The 23,597-nt window shown below is 46.1% G+C and overlaps 1 protein-coding gene across 2 annotated transcripts in view; it reads left to right on the top strand.

Moving 5' to 3' along the window:
* The window catches only part of KIF13B (kinesin family member 13B), a 124,903-nt gene extending 103,626 nt beyond the window's left edge, over nt 1-21,277 (top strand). For both annotated transcript variants that reach the window (XM_058020198.1, XM_058020197.1), the window contains 5 exons: nt 1,671-1,788; nt 2,516-2,649; nt 12,234-12,296; nt 13,733-14,693; nt 17,042-21,277. In XM_058020198.1, coding sequence (XP_057876181.1) covers nt 1,671-1,788; nt 2,516-2,649; nt 12,234-12,296; nt 13,733-14,693; nt 17,042-17,325 — 1,560 coding nt within the window. In that variant the 3' untranslated portion in view covers nt 17,326-21,277. The remainder of the gene's footprint in view (nt 1-1,670; nt 1,789-2,515; nt 2,650-12,233; nt 12,297-13,732; nt 14,694-17,041) is intronic.
* Nucleotides 21,278-23,597: the final 2,320 nt, after the last annotated feature.

Raw genomic sequence — 23,597 nt, 5'->3', positions numbered from 1 at the left:
TCCTGGCTTATTTATTATTTGTGAAACATTCATGACTTCAAGTTCCAGTTAAGATTAGTTTGGCTGCCTGTCATTATTTTTATGTTCAAGGTCAGATTAATTCCTTGCATCCAGCAGTGGGGAGCTTCTTGAAAAAGCACATTTTCCCCCTCTTCCTCCAGGAAAAAATACACTAAACTTATGGTCTAGGATGCATCAGGTCCTTCCATCCCTTGTAACTCCTGCACCTTTTTACTGTGAAAGTATTTCTCTTGCTGTTATGTCTTTCAAAACACAAGCAAAATTCAGGTGTACAATAAAATCCAGATTTTGCACCAACCACAGCAAAACTCTTCACCAAAAAAAAAATGGGATTAGACTTCAGTTTTTATCAGTTTGGCTGCACCATCCTGTCCTTGCAGCCTCTGGTTGTGGAAAGGTGAAGCTTTCCAAGCTCACCCTGAGAACATTTTGCCACCTGAACAGGACAACACTTTCCCACAAGACCCTGAGACTTCTTGAAGAGTCTGAGCCTGGATTTTTTTGACCCATAGGCTGCTCATAAATGGATATTGACTGCCTTCAGGTCTTCTATAAATTAGGAAAATCAGAAGGAGCTGCTTTGGCAGTTTGATTTTGCATGTGTGCCTCCCTCAGACATTTTCAGGACAACCCTGTGGAATTTTGGTTTCCCTTCCAGCTCTACACACTCAGTTGGTGAAGCAAAACCAAGACCTGTCCTGCATCCACGTGAAACTTCCAGCAGAGCCACACCCTGGCCAGTCACTTGGAGTAATCACTGCAGGCAAATTTATAAATTATTTTGCCTAGCAAGATGAGAGTATTAATAAAAAATTGATTTGGACTCACAGATTCTTCACACACATGCTGCTGTGAAACAGTGGCCTGGGGTTTCTCTCTGTCACTGAGCCAGTCTCTGGCTGTGAGGTTGAGAGGAAAGTTCCAAAACCACAGTGGACCTATGTAAAAGCAAGAGAAATCATCCCTGGTATGTGGGATCCATGGGGAAACCCAACCAGAGAGCCCTGGGACCTTGGGAAGGCAAAGGAGCTGCTCTTTTCTCTGTCTCTTATTTCTTCCTCATCTGCATCAGGGCTGAAAATAATCTTGTTTGATCTTCAAAACCCTAACCTGTCCTATCTTTTTTGCCTTTCTATCCACAGCTTGAATATTCCAACTTTCCCAGAAAACTTCGCAGTGCCACAGTTGCTTCCTCTTGATCTGTTTAGCTCCTTCTTCTCCAAGCATAAAAATCCAGCATTTAGGTCTTGTATTTCTTGTCTTGTTTAAAGGTCTGTCCTCACCCTTTTTCCTGGCACTGCTTCCACTTCTCCTCAGTAGTTACACAAAATATTCAGGAATTTTGGGCAGACAGCGCCATATTATTTTCACCTGGTTGTGACTTCCACAACACAGCAGCACAAGTGAGTGAAATATTACAGCTGTGAGGTCTAGAAATAAAAATAAACTTTTTCTCTGCCTTTATGCTGAGGGTGCTCATCTTTGCAGGGCTGGGTTTGCCTACTAAAAGCACCTCTGGGGAAGGGTCTTTCCTCAGCTCTGGCACTCTGGGCTTGGCAGAGGGGCTGTGCAGGGTGTGTCAGGATTGCTGTGCTCCTGCTCTTGTGCTAACTTGGAAAAAAAAAACCTTTTTTTTTGTTCCCCTCTAGGGTCGGTGGGAGAGTCAGCAAGATGTGTCCCAAGGTGCCACAAACTCCAGTAGAGGCATTAGTCCATCTCGTACCTCCCTGCCAGGCTCTGGGCAGCAGAACCACTCCCCTGATGCAGGTAAGGCTCTTCTTCAGCTCAGAAAACTCCCCTGATCCATGTAGGGCCCTTCTCAGCTCAGAAAACTCCTCTGATCCAGGTAAGGCTCTTCTTCAGCTCAGAAAACTCCCCATATTCAGGTAGGGCTCTTCTACAGCTCACAAAATTCCCCCGATCCTGAGAGCTCTTCTTCAGCTCAGAAAACTCTCCTGACCCAGGTAAGGCTCTTCATTATGTCATAAAACTCCCCATATCCAGGTAAGGGCTTTTCTTTATGTCACAAAACTCCTCTGATCCAGGTAAGGCTCTTCTTCAGCTCTGAAAACTCCCCAGATCCAGGTAAGGGCTCTCCTTTAGCTCACAAAACTCCCCTGATCTGTGTAGGGCTCTTCTCAGCTCAGAAAACTCTCCTGATCCAGCTAGGGGCTCTTCTTCAGCTCCCAAAACTCCCCTGGTCCAGGTACAGCTCAGGAAACTTCCTAAAGGTGGGATAAAGTCACTGCTAAATAAAGTCCCAGCTCCTGAGTGTCACTAAAAGTCAGAGAGTGCTTTCCCTTGGCTAATTCTTTGACCACAGAAGTCATCTTAGGAAAGAAGTTTTGAAAGCTAAAACTTCAGTTAAAACTTCTTTTTAAAAGAAGCTTTTAAAATTTTTTTATACGGGTTTTTAGGTCAGCTTTGGGTTTTTTCCCTCCCTTTCTCCAAAGAATAATTCTTTTCGTGTATGAATATTTTGTTTTTCCAACAGGTATTGGTAGCCTGGCTGCTTCCTACCTGAATCCTGTCAAGTCCTTCGTGCCTCAGATGCCAAAGCTGCTGAAGTCCCTGTTCCCTGTGAGAGATGAGAAGAAGGGCAGGCAGAGCTCTCCCCTTGCACAGCAGGTAAGGCATTAAATCACCCACAAAATCACCCACAAAATCCAATATTGGTGAGTGCTGCTGGCCTTGCTGGCAGGGAGGTGTTTTAGAAAAGTTGTTGCAGAGCAAACCAAGATTTCATCCATTTCCCCTCCATCCTGTCCAGGGCTGGTGGAGCTGCTGGAACTTATTGACACACACTCAGCCCACTTGGCTTTTTCCAAGTGCCAGCTCCACTCCCAGGGTGATTTATGGGCCTCCCACTTGCAGCAACAATGGTGAAATTTATGAAGGGCACTTAGTGTTGTTTGTGTATTGCCAGGAGGAAAATGTAATTCTATTTTTAATTCCTTATTTCATATCTCCACCCCTCACCCCAGCTCGTGTCACCTTTACCATCTTTCCCTGTGTACCTGGGGCAGTTGCTTTTGTTCATTCTTATCTCTTCCACATGTCAGGGAAACATTTGATTTCCTTTTTTTCCTTTTGGATGTTGTGCTGCAAAACTTCCCACCTGCTCCAGATGCGGCTCCTGTGCTCTGAGCAGAAATTGATGCACAGTCAAGCTGGCTGGAAAAACACTTTTGTCTTTAAAAAAAAAAACACCAGATGAAATAGAAAATCCCATTATAAATCGTATAATCTCCTTTATTTATGAGGAATATTTATTTATAAAGGAATATTTCCCTCTAGAGTAAATTTTGAAGGTTTAACACACTGTTTTGAAGATGAATCTGGAGTCAGATCTGGTGTGGCAGTTTTCGGTATTCCATTCTGTCCGTGCTGGCTCTTCCTTTACCTGGAGTTCTGGAAGCTCATCACTTATTAACTTAGACTTTTCTTCACCTCTTGCCATGCAGGCAAATATTTTAAAGAATATCTTCCTCCAAACAAACCCTAAAATCCTTCAACAACTCTTTTTTTTTTTTGTGGATGAATCCAAATCTTTTGTTTGCTACAACAAAACTTGCTGTTACAAGAACATGCCAGGAAGCTGTTTTGGCATAATAGAAATACAGTAAAATATTAAATAGCTAGAGCAAAAATAAATCTACTAACACTTAAATATTTTTAAAAGAAATTCCTGGCACATGTAACACAAACAAGAACAAGGCAGGTTTAAAATATTCTTAGCTTGATTGGGGATTCATTTTACATTTTAATCTCACCTTTTTCTCGGTGCTGAGGCTGGAATTGTACAAGCCCCCTCATCTATGAACTGTAGAGAATTAAAATGAAGGTGGTGACTTTCTTTAAAGGTATTTGGGTATGGAAAGATGCAAATAGGTGCTCTTACAATTGCAGTGAGAGCCTTTCACACCTTCTTGAATCCTCAGTGAATCAGTGAGAGCTGAGAGGAGAAACGAGGCCTAATTTCCTGCCTCTAGTCTAACCACCTGTTCCCACTCCTTTCCTGTTCAAGATCAGTCCTGGATCATTTGTCTAGAAATCAAGTTTTAAACTACAGAGACATCTCTTTAATGAGATTCTAGTTTATGTTATGGATCATTATGGAAAGTCAACCAGGTCATGATCTCAACAATCTTTAATAGGAGGGAAAATGCTATTAATGCTTTGTTTTTTAAAAAATAAAGAGGAATGGGTGATGCTTCAGTGGTTGTACTGGAGAGCAGCCCAGGGTTTCCATGACCAGTGGATCTGTGTAGTGTAGTGAAATGCTAGAATTACTCTCTACTTTCAAGTTTTGCAATGGAACAAATCAGCTGTGTTGCAAATGCACCTCCCTGGTTTGAGAGGTTTTACAAATTCCTCGCATCTCTACCCATTGGGAAATGGGGCTTCTTCACTGCTATCAGCAATGCCAGGGAATTGTGGAATTTCCTGAGGTGGAGAGATCCACAGGGACCATTGATCCAAGCCCTGGCCCTGCACAGAGACCCCAACAATCCCATCTTGTCCCTGAGAGCATTGTCCAAACACTCCTGGAGCTCTGGCAGCTTTGGGAATGTCACCATTCCCTGGAGAGCTGTTCCAGTGTCCCACACCCTCTGGGGAGAAACTTTATCCTAATCCCACCCTAAGAAAAGATGCACAGAAGAGACAATTAAAAAAAAAAAGCAGAAGGAATTGCCCCAGAATCAGCTCCAGCTGCTTCTGTGCAGCACAAAAATAAAGAGGTGCCTTTACAGCAAATCTGGCTTTTGAAGATCATCAATATCCCATCCCATAATTTCCAGTGCTGCCTCTTTCTAATGGCCTGAGGATGCAAATGTGGGCAGAGGGGTTGAGCTGGGGGTGCTGATGGGTGGCTGAGGGACACAGGGGGACACGGGGGGCTCAGGGGGTCACCCCAGGCAGGCAGGAGCTGCTGTGAGGCTGGAGACACTGTGCCATGGAGGGGACACCAAAATTTACCCCTGATAATTTTTCCAAGACCTTTCTGAGCCTCAGGGAATACAGAATACAGCACCTCCAGGGCTGTGGGAGAAGGAAATTTAAGTGCAGAGTGGCAGGGGACATAAATGAATGTGCAAGGTGGGAGAAAAACCTGTAAGGGAGAGGCAGAGTCTAAAGGACTTTTTTGGGCTTTAACTGCAAAGGAATCTGGCCCTTAACTGGGAACTGCTGGGGTTTTGTTGCTGTAAACAACAATTTGGGAGAGCAAGGTTCAGGAATACAAACGACAGAGGGGATGGAAGAATCTGAATCTTCCTTTCCTGGGCTGGGAGCTGAGATATGGGGAGATTGAGGTTGGATTTTGGGAAAAGGTTCTTTCCCCAGAGGGTGTTTGGGCTCTGGAACAGCTCCCCAGGGAATGGTGACATTCCCAAGGCTGCCAGAGCTGCAGGAGGGTTTGGACAACCCTCTCAGGGGTGCACAGGGTGGGATTGTTGGGGTCTCTGTGCCAGGGGTTGCTCTGAGTGATCCTTGTGGGTCCCTGCCAGCTGAGGATATTCCATGATCCCACGAAAAGCAAATTTCAAATTTCACCAGGACTATTCCAAGTGGGTGTGGTACCAAATCTCTGATCCTGTGCTGGTAAAAAAGGAGATCAGTCCTGGTCAGTAATTATAGAAATACACTTTAAAAAATTATTTTAGCAGCTTTTCATTTCAGCCCTGCCCGTTGCTTGGAGCAGCATCAGCATTAAAGTGGGCGAGCCCACCCAAAATTAACCTTTACAAAGTCATCTCCCCTGCTTTAGAGTGATTCCTTGTGCTTTGAAAACAAAAAAAAAAAAAAAAAAAGGCAGAGACATCCCAGTCAATTCATCCCACCTCCTGCCAGCTGAGGATATCCCATGATTCCATTAAAGGCAAATTTCCAAGGAGCAGGACTGAACCTTTTTCCAGGTTTGGAATTGAAGTTAAGTTCACCATGACTATTCCAAGTGGGTGTGGTACCAAATCTCCCTGATGTACCTGTGCTGGTAAAAGAGGAGATCAGTCCTCATCAGTAATTATAAAAATTACACTTTTAAAATTATTTTAGCAGCTTTTTATTTCATAAAATAAAATCACTTGGAGCAGCGTCAACAACTAAGTGGGCGAACCCACCCAAAATTCCCTTTACAGAGTGATCTCCCCTTGTTTAGAGTGGTTCCTTGTGCTTCAAAAACAAAACAAAAAAAAAAGGCAGAGACATCCCAGTCAAGGTGGTGGCAGTGAACAAAATTGCTGTCTTTGACCTTCTGCTGCAAGTTTAGTAACTAATCTGGAGAATAATGAACCGCAATTAATGAAATCTGCTCTCGTATTCAAGTGTGTTTCTCAGACAGCACATAAAATAATTGAAAGAACTTCCTGCTCTCTAATTAGTTAGATTGAATTAATTTGGCATAATAGGATTCTTTATGTAACTTGCAGAATGGCTTCCGATGAAGCTGTTTATGTACCTAAAAGATTGGGTTCTGATGAAGCTGTTTATATACTTTAAAGTTAGAAAATGCCTCTTTTCTCCTTTATCTGGTGCCTTTGAATTAATTGCTGGTAGTCTGTAAATAATAAAAAAACCTCAACAATTTAAACCTTTCTAGATGGATGGAATTGCTTTTTATTTTCCCAGCGTATTCTTAAAAAAGCTGAGAACCATAGAGTGCAACATTTGGAGCCTTCTGACCCTCCCTGCTGATGGGGAGAAGCTTAAAATCTTTGTTTAAAATATGCAGGTGGAGGGAGAAGCAGAGTTTCATCTGCCTGTGCTTAATTATATTGTGTAGGAATTGAAACTCCTCTTTTTTATTCACATGCTCCTCTTTTTTATTCACATTCTGCACCAAGCAGAATTCCTGTTCTTTTCCCTTTTGACCCCATGGCTTTCCAGGAACTGTGTAATCACATTTCAGGGCATCACTGGGTGCTGACATTAAAAATGGACACATTAAATTCCAGTTTCTGGGTTTTTGGAATTGCTGTGGCAGAAGGAAATTCCTATGGCCCATTTGGTGAGTGGATTTTGGTCACCTTCCTATCCAGGAATCTTTTTGGATGCTCAGATGTCTTGAGAGAGAGATCTTGACTCACAGATTTACTTAAAATAAAACAAAAAGAGATGAACTCTTCGAATTTCCATAAAATTCATTTTTGCTTTATGGTGTAGCCACATGGAGAGGGCAGCTGTCACTTCTTTCCCTTCCACCTTCTAATGCAGGCATAGAAATTAATCTTAAAAACTAATGAAATGCAGTTAATGAAAGGCTTTCTAAATAGACAAAACCCTTTTCTGGCAGTCCATTAAAAAATAACAGTTTCATGGCTGGGCCTGGTGCACAGTATAATTGCTAGAACTGACATTCCTTAATCAAATGTAAATAATGTGGCCTCAGAGAACCTTCTTTAACATCTTGAAGGGGTTTTTTCCTTCAGAGTTCCAAGTGAAAAAAATCATTTGGATGCTGCAGTCAGCAGAGCTCGTGTGTCTCCTTGTGACTCAGTTGTTGGTGTTTTGATTTCTTTCTGAGCTCAGTTTTCCCTGTCATCCTCAAATACAAATAGTTTTTGATGAGAATGAGTGTGGAAAACCGGCTTTGGAAGTTTCAAACCACTCAAATTTCTTTGTAAACTAACTTAAAAATGGGTATGAATTACTCTTTTAATCTGCCAGGACCTAGAAATGAAGCAATTGAGCTGCTTAGGAAATGGTGTGGTTAATTTTGTATAAATTGTACTAGAAGTGGGGAATTCTGATGTCTTATTACAGGCTGAGACATTTCTCGTAGGGGCTGTGGAATAAGAGGGAGTTGTTTGGGTTAATATTTAAATACAGACTCTGTTTAGAGAGGAAAATGAGCAAACACAAAAAAAACCCCAACAAATTAACTTGCCCTGGATTTCAGATCTCCTTGTGGAAGGTGGGAGATTCTATATTTGAGTGATTAATGACTTTGCAATCAATTTGAAAATAATTTTCAAGATGAATATTTTTGGGGCACTTTTAAAAGTGGAATCTTTTCTTTTGGGCTGTCCCCTAGGGAATTTGGAATTGTCCCTGCAGTCCCATGCACACCTTGTGGAAATATTTTATCCTGAGTGCTCCAAACTGATTTAAATCTCTGTTTAATGAATTTAAATCTCTGTTTTGCTGCAGAAGTTCCCAATAGCTGCTGTTAAATAGTGATGGGACCATGACAGTGTCAGTGGGAGGGTCCTTGGGCTCAGCCCCTCCTGTCTGGGGATGGGAAAGCAAAAAGAACAGTGGAAGTTTGGGATAAAATCCCCTTAGGATTGTATCAGCCTTGGCTAAGCCATTCCTGGCATTCACAGGGCAATTCTTGGCTGCACTGGCCTGATTTGTTCTCTTAAATGCCACTGAACTTTCTGCATATTGGGTGTTAATGCTGAGGGATTTTCATCCAAGTGACACCAAATCAAAGGCTTTGCACTGAGGGCATCAGTCACTGCTGCCAGAGGCATTTCACAAAGTGCTTAATGACACAGAAATACCAAATGTGTTTTGCTGAGCTCTTTGAAGAGGTGGCCATTATATAGATGTGGAATATATGGGATAAAAAATGTTCGTTCAGGATGAATGTTGGTGTCTCTGTAACTGAGGAGTGACACAAAAATGCTTTTGCTCTTCAAGCTCACCAGTGAGGCAGGTTGGGCTCTGCTTTGGTCACCTCAGAGATGGTGCAAAGTGACCTCTCAGTGAGCACAAAATCTCAAAAAAAAAAAATAAAAATCAAAGATTGATAGAATCACCATGGAATCCTGGAATGGTTTGGGTTGGAAGGAACCCTAAAGCTCACCCAGTCCCACCCCCTGCCCTGCTCAGGTGAGACCCCACCTGCAGAGCTGCCCCAGCCCTGGGGCCAATGGCAGGAGGACCTGGAGCTGCTGGAGAGAGTCCAGAGGAGGCCCCAGAGATGCTCCAAGGGCTGGGGCCCCTCTGCTCTGGGGCCAGGCTGGGAGAGCTGGGAGGGTTCACCTGGAGAAGGATCCAGGGAGAGCTCAGAGCCTCTTTCAGGGCCTAAAGGGGCTCCAGGAGAGCTGGAGAGGGACTGGGGACAAGGCATGGAGGGACAGGACACAGGGACACCTTCCACCATCCCAGGTTGCTCCAAGCCCTCTCCAACCTGGCCTTGGACACTTCCAGGGATCCAGGGGCAGCCACAGCTTCTCTGGGCAACCTCCCCACCCTCACAGGGAACAATTCCTTCCCAATATCCCACCCAAATCTCAATTTTTTTGGTTTGAAGCAATTTCCCCTTGTCCTGTCTCTCCATCCCTTGTCCCCAGTCCCTGTCCAGCTCTCCTGGAGCCCCTTTAGGCCCTGGAAGGGGCTCTGAGCTCTCCCTGGATCCTTCTCCTCTCCAGGTGAATCCTCCCAGCTCTCTCAGCCTTTATCCCAGAGCAGAGGGGCTCCAGCCCTTGGAGCATCTCCGTGGATTCCTCTGGTCTCTCTCCAGCAGCTCCACATCCTCCTGATGTTGTCCCCAGGGCTGGGGCAGCTCTGCAGGTGGGGTCTCGCCTGAGAGGGACAGAATCCCCCCATTTCCTCCCCTCCTTCCCAAAGTGTGGGACCATCCCATCCTTTGGGGGATTTCTGGGATGTGAGTGCACCCACCTGGGGCGTGTGCAGCTTTTTATATCCTCATCACCTCCCTGCACAGAGCAGCAGCTCTTAGGAGAAGACAATCAAAGGTGCTTTAAAGGGAAAAGCTTTCATGTTCTCCCTCACCCTTGTGTTTTGTCGGCTTGGTGGAAGAAATCCTGCCAGAATCCATCACTGTAAAAAGCTCCTGGATAAATAGATGCATCAAGTTTAGCAGCCACTGCCTACAAACATTTAATGATAGAATTTGGCTCTGGATCCAGAAATATTTTTCAACCAGCAGTGTCTTCCCAGATAGTCCCAACACTTTGTTTTCAAATTCCCCAAGGAATTTGACTGCATTTCATCCCACAGGTCTGGTGTGGTGCCCTCTGAGGGGTTCCTGCCCTGCTGCTTCTTGTCAGCACCAAAACTGGCAAGTGTTCCCCCTCAGAATTCCTTTTTTCTCCCTGTTTTTCTAAACTTTGCTTGGCAAATTTTCTGTAATTTGGAGATCTGTCATCCTTTCAGGAGGAGAATTTGATGAGGAGTGATTAAAGCCTAATGGTTTCCTTTCTTTTGCTGTGTGATGCCAACTGGATTTTTAGATTTTTGTGGATTTGCAAGTTGTAATACTGGAGGTTTTGGAGAGATAAAAAACCCAAACAAACATTTTATTTATTTGTTTTAAAGAGAGAAAAGGGAACTGATTTAACTACTTTAAATACTTCTCCTTATTCTAATTCTGAGTGCTTATTTCTGGATAATAAGTCTGGACAAATTTTATCAAACCTCAGCTTTGCAGTGTTTCTTCATTGGTTTATTCTAAGAGATAAAATCCCAAACAAACATTTTATTTATTTATTTGAATTAAAGGGAGAAAAGGGAATCAAAGGAACTGATTTAACTGCTTCACGTACTTTTCCTTATTCCAATTCTGAGTGCTTATTTCTGGATAATAAGCCTGGACAAATTTTATAAAACCTAAACTTTGCAGGGGTTTTTCATTGGTTTATTCTGAGAGATAAAAAACCCAAACAAACATTTTATTTATTTGTTTTAAAGAGATTCAAAGGAACTGATTTTACTGCTTTCAATACTTCTCCTTACTCTAATTCTGAGTCCTTATTTCTGGATAATAAGGCTGGACAAATTTTATAAAACCTAAACTTTTCAGAGTTTCTTCATAGGTTTATTCTGATCCATCTGCTTGCTGGAGCCCCATGTCCTGACCCAGTGAGGATCTCAAAATGCACAAACCTGTGCACCCCAAACAGAGCCAGTTTGCCCTGAGCCCTGTTCTAGTGGTGAATTTTCATTTAGCAGGTTTAGGAACAAGCCAAAACCCCCTCCTCTCCTGCTTCCTTTTATTGAACTGAAGCTTTAATGTCTTTAAAATATGTATTTGGTGACCCTCTTGGGGTTTTGACCATTTTTGTCTTTTTATTTTCTACCTTGAAGCATTTTGGTTTTTTAATGCCTGGCACAATCTCTGTATAAATAAAAGCTGTTCCTCTCCCATGTTTATTCCTCTTGAGGGTAAGATCAGTCATGTCCCTGCTTTACTGGGCTCAGAAGGGATGCAAGAGAAGGTTCCTCACTCTTCAGCTGGAAGATTTCAGTGCTGAGTTCTGAAAATCGGAACTCAGCACAGAACTCAGCCTGTGTGCTTGTACAGAAGGAATCCTTGGGAAAAAAATAAATAATAAAAGCAGGCAGCTCCCAAATGGTGTCATGTGTCTCCCTTAAGGAGCTCTGCCCCTCAGAGCCTGAACCTGCCCTTGCAGTGCATTATTTAACAGTGCTGAAGAGATTTTTCTGCCTTTTTCTCCTCTCTCCTTCTCTTCATGCTTCTCTTTCCTGAGGTTCTCCACGGATCTGGTGGCTCCTTCCCCTGCTGTGTAACAGCCCAAGCCAGCAGCATCACCTCAGATTTATATCAGGTGTCACAATGTGCTGCTCTGCTCTCAGGAGAGGGATTATTTCAAATCTGCAACATAAAAATCTGAACGTGGAGCAAGTGAGGGCCATTTATTGTCAGTGCCAGGAGGAATGTCCTCCTGGAAAAGGGGATGCACAGACCTGGATTCTGCCCTCCTTTTTGTGTTAAAGCCAGTAATGATCGGGTCCAAACTGAATTTAGAGACTGGAAAAGGAGAAAGAGTTCTGGAGATCAAACCAGAGATCCTAAAGGTTGGAAAAACCCTTGAAAAGATCAAGTCCAGCACCACCCCCATGGTCAGGACCAGTCCATGTCCTCAGGTGCCACATCCAGGTGGTTTTGGAACATTTCCAGGGATCCAGGAGCAGCCACAGCTTCTCTGGTTAACCTGTGCCAGGGCCTCCCCACCCTCACAGGGAACAATTCTCTCCTAATATCTAACCTAAATCTTTTTTAGCTTAAAACTGTTCCCTCTGCCTGTGTAAAAAGCCTCTCTCCCTCTTTTTTTTTTTTTACAAACTCCATTTCAACTACTGAAAACTTAGTTTTCCATCCTTTCATGACAAAGCTTTGCTTAGGATCCCAAAATTTCAAATGCAAGCCTTAACATTTACCAGTTTGCCAATATTTAATCCTTTCATTGACTGATTTCTCTTCATTTCCCTCCCCCCAGGCTGTCCCACGAATTATGGTTCAGCCAGCCAGTCTGGAGGCCAGTGCTGCAAGGATGAAACAGGTGAGCACATCCCAAGATGTGAGGGTAACATTTTTAATTTCACCTGCCAGAGGTGGCCAAAGCTTCAGCTGTTTAAAACCTGTTGCACTTGTGCTGGCTGTGAGACTGAAATTCTGCTGGGTGTTTCAGGTCCTGCTAAAACCTCCTCTCCTATTCCTGCTTCCACTTTGATATTTGAAAGCCTTAGCAGATAATTAGCTGAAATTTAGCTGGTTTGCTGCTTTAAAAAGGAAAATTTCTAGACTCTGACAGTGTCTATAAGCAGGATGTGGCTATTCTAAGTGTGGAGCTTAATTCCCCATTTTTGCCATGATACCATGGAAAAAACTCTTGCTAAGATGGAGAGAAAATAGAACCTGTGATCTCCCACTTTCCAGCAGAATTTCAGTGTCCTGAGCAGCACATCAGCTTCCTCCCACTGTGCTTTTATTGTCTTAGAAAACTCTGTGTTATCCAAAGGGAAAATCCAGAGAAAGAGCAAAGCTCCTGAGTCCACATGGACACCACCCTTGCCATAGGAAAGTGAACAATATGGTTGTTTTTGAAAAAAACCTTTTTTTAAAATTACATTTTACTTAGCAAACCTTTGGTTCTGAAATTCTAGTAATCCAGTCAAATCCCTCTTTCTTCAAATGCTGCTCAAGTTTCCAGTGGAAAAGGCATTTTGGGAATAAGCTGAAAATCCTGTAGTTTGGGACACTAGATGGTAGAAATCACAAAATTGTGAATAATAAACAAAAATGTTCACCTGAGACAGGATTTGTTCAAATCTGCCCTTTTCCCACCTCTTTTTTCACCCCCCCCCCCCTCCTATTAGCACTCTCCCCCCTCCCTCCTTCCCAAAGAGATTTAGAGACATCCTAATCTTTTAGAGTACATGTGCTGGCAAAAGATATTGATCTATCAGATTTAGTAAACTTTACAGCCAAGAAATACATCACTGAAATGGGCTGTTAATCTCATGAGGTGCAGTTAATTTCATCCTCTGGAAGTGCAAGGTGCTGGTGGCTCTGAGGTGGGAATGGCATTTGGAAATGGGGACAGAAATGACACTTTAGGTGCAGGGGGATGATTTATCCACCCTGAGAGTTAAGCCAAATAACTGTGAGAGACTTATGGATCATGGCTGCTTCCCATTCCATATAAATCCCGCTGTTCAAACAGCAAGTGACCACTCCTGTAATATAAATAATTCTTCAGTAAATATTGGGGAGTGTATTTCTTGGGGTTGACACTTCCCTTATTAATGGCAGGAGTGAGCTGACAATCTTGCCACGCCGGCAGGGCTGACTGGGGATCAGCTTCCATCTTCTGCACATGGCAGCTGCACAGGGATTTAGATAAGCTCAAAGCCTTGCTGCTTGCCAGAGCTCTGGGATCTGTGCTTTGAGCCCAGATGTTTTGGATGACACAGCCCCTCTCCCCCTGTGTTTCAGATGCACCAAGAGGAAGCAGCAAAGCTGGAAACGGTGGCGCAGACGCCCGAGGCGGACAAGAGTGTGGAGAAGACACCCAAAGTGCCTTTGCAGCAGCCCACAGGGGACACCCAGGCCCAGGACTGCCAGGAGGGCCCTCCCAGCCCCCTGAGTGAAGCCTCCAGTGGGTATTTCTCCCACAGTGTCTCCACAGCCACCCTGTCCGAGGCCCTGGCAGCGGGAAGCGACGCTGGGGCTCAGCCGGGAGCTCCAACACCTGCAGGGAGTGACTGCCCTGCTCCTGCAGGGGCTCAGGTCCCTGCTGATGTGCAGGACAGGGCTCCTGAGAGCTCTGTGGCCACAAAGAGGGAGAATCCCCCCACCTTCAGCCCTCCAAGTGCTCCCCACAAACAGAGGGACAGCCCTGAAGTGAATGGGAAGTCGTGCACTTCTCCTTGTCCCAGCGAGCAGGGGAGCGATGCCTCTGCAGCCACTGATGCAAAACCTCTTGTCTCTACCTCCACTCCAAAGGAGTCAATATCCAAACCATCAGTGGAGTCAGCCAGGAAAAAGGAAACATCCCCTGGGGCTTCAGAACTGGGGTTTCCCAAAGCTCATCCCGACCAGCCCAGCGCCGCTGCAGCCTCGCCCTTCAAAATCCAGAAGGTGAAAACATCAGAGCTGAGATCCTTCACCAGCATGCTGGGATCAGACCCCACCAGTTCCCTGGGCACAGAAGAGCAGCAGGAAGGAGAAAAGAGCACCTCCAGTGCCCGTGGACTGAACCACAACGGCTCAGAGACAGCAGAGGAGAAACTGGAGGTGATTTCTGACTCTGAAGACGCCAATGAAATTCCTGAGTGGCTGAAAGAGGGAGAATATGTCACAGTTGGCACCAATAAGACGGGCACTGTCAGGTACATCGGGCCCACAGACTTCCAGGAAGGAACATGGGTTGGTGTGGAGCTGGATTTTCCTGCAGGTAAAACATCCCCTGGGTCAGGTGGGAAGCAGCTGGTGTGTCCCAGCTGGCAGAGCTCATCCTAAAGCTGCTTTTTTGGTGGGGTTTATTACCCACTGGGGGGTTAATTGCTCATTGCAGGAGGCATTTTGAAAAGGAAAATGTAAAAGGTCTTCCCTGCTGTCATCTTTTCCCAACCCTTTAGAGATCCCAACCCCTTTGAGATCCCAACCCAAACCATTCTGTGATCCCTGACTGCTCATTTTCAGTCATTTCTTTGGTTTCTCACACTGAAGTAAGAATCAGGATTCCTTTTCCATGCAGTAGCTGCAGGACAAGCCTTGTGTCCATAGGATTCTGTTCTGGACTTCTGATGTGAGGATGATGGTGTTCAATGCACAGCAGGAGTTGTGGGATTTAGCTCAAAGGGACATTTAGGCTAAATAAGTTGCAAAGTCTCTTAATAGGTATTAAGAGGTAATAGGATTTTATTTTAAAGTAAGCTTTGAAATTGCAAAAGACTATTTCTGTGTGTGTATATATAGAGTATATGTATATAGTGTGTGTATATATATATATATAGTGTATATATGTATAGTGTGTATATATATATAGTGTATATATATATACACACACTATATATACACTCGATATAGATATAGATATAGATATAGATATAGATATAGATATAGATATAGATATAGATATATGTTATATGCACCCCTGTATATGTGAAAAGCAGTAGGAAATAATCACCCCCTGACCACCAGGTCATACAGATAATTTGAGATTTCTTTCAGCATTTCATTTGTCATCCCTGCCTGACTCTTACCTGTACAGCTGTGGAGCTCCCAGAATTTAGGGTTTCTAGGATTTTTTGGAAATCCTCTCCAGGACTGGGGGAAGTCAGGGAGTGCCAGTGGAAAATCCAGGAGAGGTGCAGTGACAGTGAGAGAATTTGAGCTACCCAGGGCATGAAAAACTCCTTATTCCAATCTTTTCAGCCAAGTGCAGCATTCCCAGGCTGGGGGGTGAATCAGCACATCCCAGGGAGCCCACGCTCCTCCCTGCTGCACATTTGGGGTTGGAGCAGTTCATCCACTGTTTAACACTGTCCAGGATTCAGAAATCCCAAATCTCCCTGTGCCCCTCATGTCCTCATCAGAGCTGAACTGGGCAGTGACTTCCCAGCTGCTTTCAGAAAACTCTCTGGAGTTTTCCATCCTGGAAAGCAAACTGGAGCTCTTGATCCTTTTGCAAGCTGTAGTAGTTCCTCAGTCCTGGGTTTGTGTCTCATTAAAAAAAAATTAAAATATATATATTTACAGATTAATTTCAATTTTGGAAGGTCACCTTCCCTCTGTCAGGCTGCTCCAGTGCTGATCCTGTAACATCCCAGTAAGCAGCAGCTTCCATGGAAAAGTCAGGAGATTTTTGGCCTGCTAAGGACTCAGCTGCTGTTGTTGCTGGAATTTTTTTTTCACCCCCTTCTGTTTCCACAAGAAATAAGGCCCTGATTTGTTGGAACATGGCACATCTGCAGCTTCACCTGGGGAAGGTGGTCACAGAGTGGTGTCTTTGTCACACTGCAAACAGGGATAGAATTCCAGGGACATGGAAATCCAAGTCCTGGCCACGTGAGGGTACATTGGTGCCGGTGGTGGAAGGAGGAAGGAAATTCCCCAAAAGCCAAAGCTGTGACTTTATGTCATTTAAAGAGCTGTTGGATCTTTCCACCTTCCCTTTATGGATGGGAGCAATCCCTGAACAGTTCCCCTGAGAATTTTAAATTATCTAAAACGAGAAATAGAAAGATCTCAACAGCGCCAGCACAGAGAAATTATCCTTCCTGTTCTGTGGAGGGTTTACAACATGGCGGGAGTGACAATCCTCAACTTCAAACACCAGCTCAGAAAGCCAAAATCTCTTTTAAATGTCTGTTTTTCCTTCCTTCCTGGTACTTACCTTCCTGGTAATGGAAATGATTATTTACCACATTTGGAGAAATAATAGAGCAAATGGGAAGGAAGGACAAGGCAGAGTGTCCCACTCCCAGTGTTCAGAGTCACTTGCTGGGGTTCAGCAGGGAAATTTTACCTCCATGGTGTATTTTTAGGGACCAGTTGTTCTCCCTCTCAGCACTTTCTCCTTGCCTCCTTCTCTGGGTGCAGTAGCACCAATTTGCACAGAATAAAACCCATTTTGTAGGAAAATATCCATCCCTGTGGTTTCCCCATCCATGAAGTGTCCAAGGCCAGGCCTGGATGGGTCTTGGAGCACCCAGGGACAGTGGAAGGTGCCGGGTAGGACCGGGATGGGATTTAACCCTTCCCAAACCAGTCTGTGACTCCCAGATTCTCTTGTTGCAGGCAAGAACGACGGCTCCATCGGGGGGAAGCAGTATTTCAGGTGTAACCCGGGCTATGGGTTGCTGGTGAAGCCGGGCCGGGTCCGGAGGGCCGCGGGCCCCGCGCGGCGCCGCAGCTCCGGCCTGAGGCTGCAGGGAGCCGAGAACAGGAGGAGCGGGAACTTCTCCGGGTCAGCCTCCAACCTGGCCTCCCTCACAGCCCTGGCCAAGGCAGAGGGAGGGTCCACGCTGAGACTGGAGAAGAGCCAGAAGAACGCAGAGAACAGGAAATCCTGGGCGAACTGAGAGATCCCAGCCCAGCAAACGCCCTGGGATGGCGGCCGGGGGGAGCCGGTGGCTTCAGGAAGCGAAACCAACCTGTCCCAACTTCCAGTTGGTGGCAAACACTAATGAAGGGTTTGTTCTCTCTGCTCTGGGTGATTGACATGATAATTCTTTGCCTCGTCGTGGTGCTGGATCCTTCGTTTCCTGTCCCAAATCCCGACGCCTCCAGGGGCAACCGATGGCAGCCAGCGCTGGGTGGGTGTAATGAGCTCCTTCTCTTCCTCCTTTCAGAGGAAAATCGGTCAAACCACAGATTCCCAACAGCCACAAAATCCTCCCCAGGCACCAGTGCTTCCCTGGAAGTGCAGGGCAGTTCCTGAAGAGCCTCCCCACAGCAGCAGCTCTGTTGTAATTCCATAAGGGCTGTGTCAGTATCGTGTAATCCGCCGTGAAAGGGCAAGGTGGGAATGATTCCAAAGGGGCAGAAGAGTGAAAATAGAACTTTGTTTGGAGATAAAGAACCCCCAAAGTCCCTTTATTTGAAGAAATAGCAGCCCTTGGGTTATGTGGCTGGGCCCAGTGCCTGTTTGGATCACTGCCCTGTTATCCCACTCTCCTGTGGAAAGCAGTGTGGGCTTCCCCGCTGGTTTGTTGGGAATGGGAGAAAGCCCATGGCCAGCTCTGTGCTGTTTTTGATTTTTGATCCATTTAATGTTTGCTCTCGCCATGACAGGATCTCCTCTCCCTTGCCCCAGAGTGGCAGGACCTTCTCCTTGGTTCCTCCCTGTGGGTCAAGAGGATTTTTGATTTTAGCAGAGGTGTCAGCACTGAAGTGCTCCCCTGTTCCCACCCAGACTTTGGAGACACTCAGAATTTTGCCAAGCAGGGTGTCTCTGCCCTCATAACAGGATCAATCCAGTCTATTTATTTTTATTTATTCTTTTAAAACATGAAATGTTTGCGCTTTACAATCATCCCCCACAGAGGAGCTCTCCCAGCACCATCCCGAGCGCCCATCCAAAGAGGAGGTGCCTCTGTCATCCCCAGAACCTGCCTCTCTTGGAAAGGGGGAGGTTTGGGCTGGCTTTTATCAAACTTGATTTTATTTGTGGCTGGTTTTTAGCTGCCTGTGGCACAGGGGATCTGTCCCTGTCTGTGTGTCCGCGCACGGATCGGCCAACGCTTGTTTTCCTATCAAATCCTGAAAAGCCACAGATTTTTTTTATCCTGAGCTGTTTATATCTTGTTTAGTCATCGTGGGGGGATTGGACAGCCTGAGCAATAGATGTTTTAGCTACGTGGGGACTATTTAGGATGCTAAATTAATGATTAAACTTTAATATCTCTCCAGTTGCTGCCCGTGGGTATCCAAGTGCCTTAAACATCTGGTTCCGAGGTCCAAGGGAAAGCTCCATTGGTATCAAAGGAGATAGGGATGCTTAGTGAAGGAGATAATTATGCTGATTTACTGTAATTAATATCATTTATGCAGAAGGAATAAAATTAAAATAGAAACTAATCTGTAGCAGAAATAAGCGGGCTGGGTTCCGATGCAGCCTGTGTAGAACTGCCAGGGGTTGTGTATCCTTCCAGCTTGGTGTAAGTAGTTTCAGTGTTTCCTAAATTTTCCTCAAGAAATCTTAATATAAAATGTACAGAGCAGCTTTTTTAAAGATATTTTTAGTGTACAGTTTTCCTTCTTTTTCCCTTTGCACGAAGCTCCTGTCCATCCAAGCCACGATGGGGGAGGAATTTGGTAGTAAAGAATTCTGATGCTGAAATCCCGGGTTTTAAAATTAAAACCGGTTTTACGAACACAACCCATACAGTGAAACTCTTCGTTCTGGGGTCTGAGGAGTCTTGCCAATGAAAGACCACCCACTAATTAATTTGATGCCTCTTACACTGCCTTGTTGGTTCCCTGAGCTCCACCCTGACCATGTTTTTAATTGCACTTTGTTCTGATGTGCTGCCGGAAGATGCTGACGTGAGGCAGCCCCTCCCCAGAGTTGTGTGTTTTTAGTCTCAGCATTTCAGATACTTGGGTTTAGGGATGTCTTTAAAACTCCTCCCTGTTTGCTCAGTGCCCCCTCTGGGGGAGATGCAAAGGGAGGAACCTCCAAGTCCTTTTGACGCCTCTTTTCTTGTGCTGCTGTCTGGGAATGCAGGATTTCCCCAGGGAAAGGTGTCCAGGCTGCAGGGGAGAAGCTGGGTTGGTGGTTCCCTGTTTCTGCTGCTGGTTATGAACTCCTCTGGCCTGTTTGGGCTCCAGCCCTGGCCGTGGTTTGGTGTTCGCACACCTGATCCAGGCTGGATTCCCTCTCCTCCCACCCTCAGTTGTGCTGCAGAACCACAGAGAGGGGTGTGAAGGGTGCTTAGGGCAGCCCACACCAGTTGGGATAACTGGGATATCCCTCCTCTGGGATAACTGCTGCTGGAAGCAAATTTGGGGAGATTCGAGGAATCCACTGGCACAAGGAGCCCACGGTGCCTTCGTGGAGGGAAGACCTTGCTCAGAGCTCTCCTGCTTTTCACCATTTCCCCTGACTTTGGAAACAAAACCTCTCCTCAGATTGCACCCTAAAATCAGCCTGATGCAGCACAAGCTCCAGAAAGCCAAAACCATCAAATCTGGCCATGAGGGTGTTCCTGGAGGGTTTCCTGACTCTCTCCTGCTCCCTCACAGCTTTCCTGGGCACGTGAGATCCTTTCTAAAGGTGTTTTTCAGATCTTTGGCACAGTGAGTGCACATTCCTCTGCTCAAAGCCATCTGTTACTTCGCCCCAGTTAAAGTGACCAGAAAAGAGGTAAAAATCATCATGGAGGTAATAATATCAATTTTTTACTGATAATATTAGAAAAGGTCTACTCTCAGCCTGAAGGAGGAGGTGCTCTTAACTGGAACCACCCAGCACTGAGGCTGGTGTGTGAATAGCTATGCAGATTTTTTCCAAGATTTTCATGCACTTTATACAGGGAAGAAGAATATTTAATGCAGGAGAGTGTCATTTGTGTTGAGTGTCTCATCTCCTCTGGTGTCTCTCGGGGGTTCAGTCCTGCTGGCTGTGTCCCTGGATTGTGGGTGGGTCTCAGATTCTTGGGAAATGGTGTTGGTGGGCTGGAAAGGCTCAATCCCCTCTGTGTTTGCAGGGCTGGGGGTCCCTCCTCCTCCCGGGGTTTTTTGTGGCACCAGGCCAGCCAAGAGGAGGCTGCTCAGAGGGACCTTTTGGGGTTTTCTCAAGCCAAGCCACACCTTTTTCCTGTGTTAGGTTCAGCTCTTGAGGTGTTTTGCTCTCCATGTCCAAAATCAAGCCTGTTCACCCCGAGGTTCTGGCCCTTTGCTGTTCCATGATGTTGTTGCGGAAAAGGAACAGAAGCAAATTCTGTGTGGTGGCACCGCCCGGGTCCTTGAACAGAGGGGTTTGTCCTTGGCTGGGGTGGAACGTCCAACACCATCTCCTACAAAGGCAGAACCCCCTCCTTGCTCCCCACAGGGTGGGACCCCACCTGAGCAGGGCCTGGCTGTTGTCCAGCCCTGTCCATGGTGATGCTCCAACCGCTGGTTCCTCCGGTTCTTTGCACAACATTTCGTTTTCCCAGTGCCTTATCCCAGGGCTGCGGCCTCGGGGTGCCTGGATTTTAGGGAATGAGGTGGTGAGGAACGGTGTGGGCTGGTCACACTTCGCAACACCTCCAGTGGGGTCACCATCAAGTGTCTTGTTCCTCCATCTCCCGTGTCCATCTTTGGTTTCTGCCCTCTCCACCGTTCCCAAGCCGTGATCCCATTGTTGGGTTCCCCGGAGCTCGTGTGGCCCTGCCAGGGTCAGACACTGCAGGGGCTCCGTGTACTTTAAATGAGCTGAAATCCAAAGAGACTTTGTAATGAGCTGTAAAGTTTTTAATTATTTCTGTACCATACTAAATGACTGTAATATTGTATCATACGTGCGATGCCGCCTGCAGGACCTGAATAAACATCTTCTTTAGAGCTGGGATGTCTGTGCTTTGTTGTTCCAGTTCATAGCACCAAAATGTTTAGAATGGGAATAGTTTAGGTTGGAAAAGCTTCCAAAATTGATTCCAGTGGTTCCCCAGCACTGCCAAGGCCACCACTGACCAATGTCCCCAAGTGCCACGTCCACGTGGCTTTTAAATCCCTCCAGGGATGGCAATTCCTGCATTCCCTGGGAAGCTGTGGCAGCCTGACCACCCTTTTGGGGAAGAATTTTTTCCTGATATCCACAGTGGGATGAGGATCCCAAGGACTTTTCTGCCTTGCTCCAGGGACCTGCCACAACCAACCCTGCCAAGGCCTTGGGATGATGAGACCCCCCCCCCTTCAACATTTCATGATGTCCTTGAAACCCCCTGCCTGGGCCACATCATTTCCTTTCTCTTTGGCACCATTTCTCTCCCAAATGCAGCTTCATGTTGGAAACAACAGGCAGGGTTTGACTGGGATTATTTTGTGCAGCTTTTCAGTTTATCTTGGCTTTTTTCTAAAGCAACAAACCCCGCGTTGATCCCCCCCATCCCCACTGAAACTCAGCGAGCAAAGGATATTTTTATCAGCACTGTCTTGCAATCAGCACACGAAAACAGCTTTTTTTTTTTTCCTTTAAAGCCACTTCCCTTTTATGTTTTACCTTCTGAAAGAAAAAAAAACCCTCTTTGGCTGAAACACAGGAGCTGTTTGAAGCGGCATCACTTTGTTCAAACCTCGCTCTTCCCGGAAGGTGGCTGTGGCACCTTCCCTGCGCTGCCACGTTCTGTTCTGCAGCCAAAGCTGGCTTGAAAAGGCTCCCATCAAAAAGAGCAAGGAAAATAATTTTTAAAAAACCTCCAAAACTAACAAAGAACACCTTTTTTTTCCTCCGTTTTCCTTCAAATCAACGCCGCTTCCATCGGCCTCGCTTGGCTTCAAACGCTTTGCCATGGGGGGCAGCAGCTCCTGGGCTTCACCCTGAGTGGAGAGAGGAGCTGCCCTGCCACGAGCTGGGCACATTTCCAAGGGGGCTTTGCTCACCTTTGGGCACCAACCTGTGAGAAATCATTGGATTTCCTCTGATCAATCTGGTTTCCCACCAAAGCAGGCACAAAGGGCTGGAAGTGCAGCTTCTTTGCAAAGCACAGACCTCCAACGTGGATTTATTCCTCTTGTGTTTTTTAAAACATCTCCAAAATGGAGCTTTTCTGTATTCCTGGTTTTCAGCTGTGAAGGAGGGAGTGGGCTGCATCCAGCATCCCAGGTGCAGCAGACACCCCTGGAAGTGTTTTTCCCATCCCTGGAAGTGTCCAAGGATGGAACTTGGAGCAGCCTGGGACAGTGGAAGGTGTCCGTGCTCATGGCAAGGGGTGGGGCTGGATGAGATTTGAGGTCCCTTCCATCCCGAACCATTCTGGGATTCCATGATCCCCAGCCTCCAGAAAATTCCCTCTGCAAACACAGCAGCTCTAGCAGCTGATGATGGGGAGGGTTAAGATAAATTTTATCCCCCTCTTTGATGTCTGAGAGGCACAAGGAGCAGTCTGAAAGGTGTTTCCACTCCTGAAGTTCATTATTAATCACCTGCACCACTCCAGAGTTGCCTTCCTCCCTGTTTTGGGGTGTCCATCCTGAGCAAACCTCCCAACCACAGCTGCACATCCTGATTTTAACCTGGGCACCATTTCACTGAATAAATCAATTCCTGTGACTTTGTGTCTCCCCTGCCATCCAGCTCAGCTTCCACACCTCCTGCAGGAATTTCCTCCCACTCTGAGGAAGCTTTTCCCACCCTCCCACACCATGAACCCTCTCTGAGCCCCCCCAAGCTGCTCAGGACCAAAGGGCAGCCACAGCCCCTCCTGCCTGGGGCTCCTCAATAGTTCAGCATCTTCTGGTATTATCAGCCAAGGGCTGCTCCCTCCGGACCTTCAGCTGCTCAACAGGAGATTTCATGGTTGGGATGGGGCTCACAGGGCCCTTCCTGAGGCTCTGGTGCCTGCTGGGGGAGGTTCCAGAGGGAAGGGGACATCCCCAAGGACACAACACCTTTGGATGAGCAGCACTTGGACCTGTGACAAATCCCAGCCAGAGGAGGGAAAACTCCAACATCTCTTTTGAGTGGAAAGAGACCCCAAAGGTCTCTGGAATCAACCCATGGCTCACATTCCAAGTGATTCCACTGCTCCAAATCCACCATCATCGTGCCCACCATCATCGTGCCCACCACCTCCATCCCTTCCAGACGGGGAGTGCACAAAGAATCCATTTTTTCCCCAAATAAATCCACATTTTCTATATTCTCTTT

This window comes from Melospiza georgiana, chromosome 3 (genome assembly GCF_028018845.1).
Source record: "Melospiza georgiana isolate bMelGeo1 chromosome 3, bMelGeo1.pri, whole genome shotgun sequence".
In the NCBI taxonomy this organism is placed as follows: Eukaryota; Metazoa; Chordata; class Aves; order Passeriformes; family Passerellidae; genus Melospiza; species Melospiza georgiana.
Note: the sequence above shows the minus strand (reverse complement) of the source record. Positions and strands in the feature narration are given on the sequence as shown.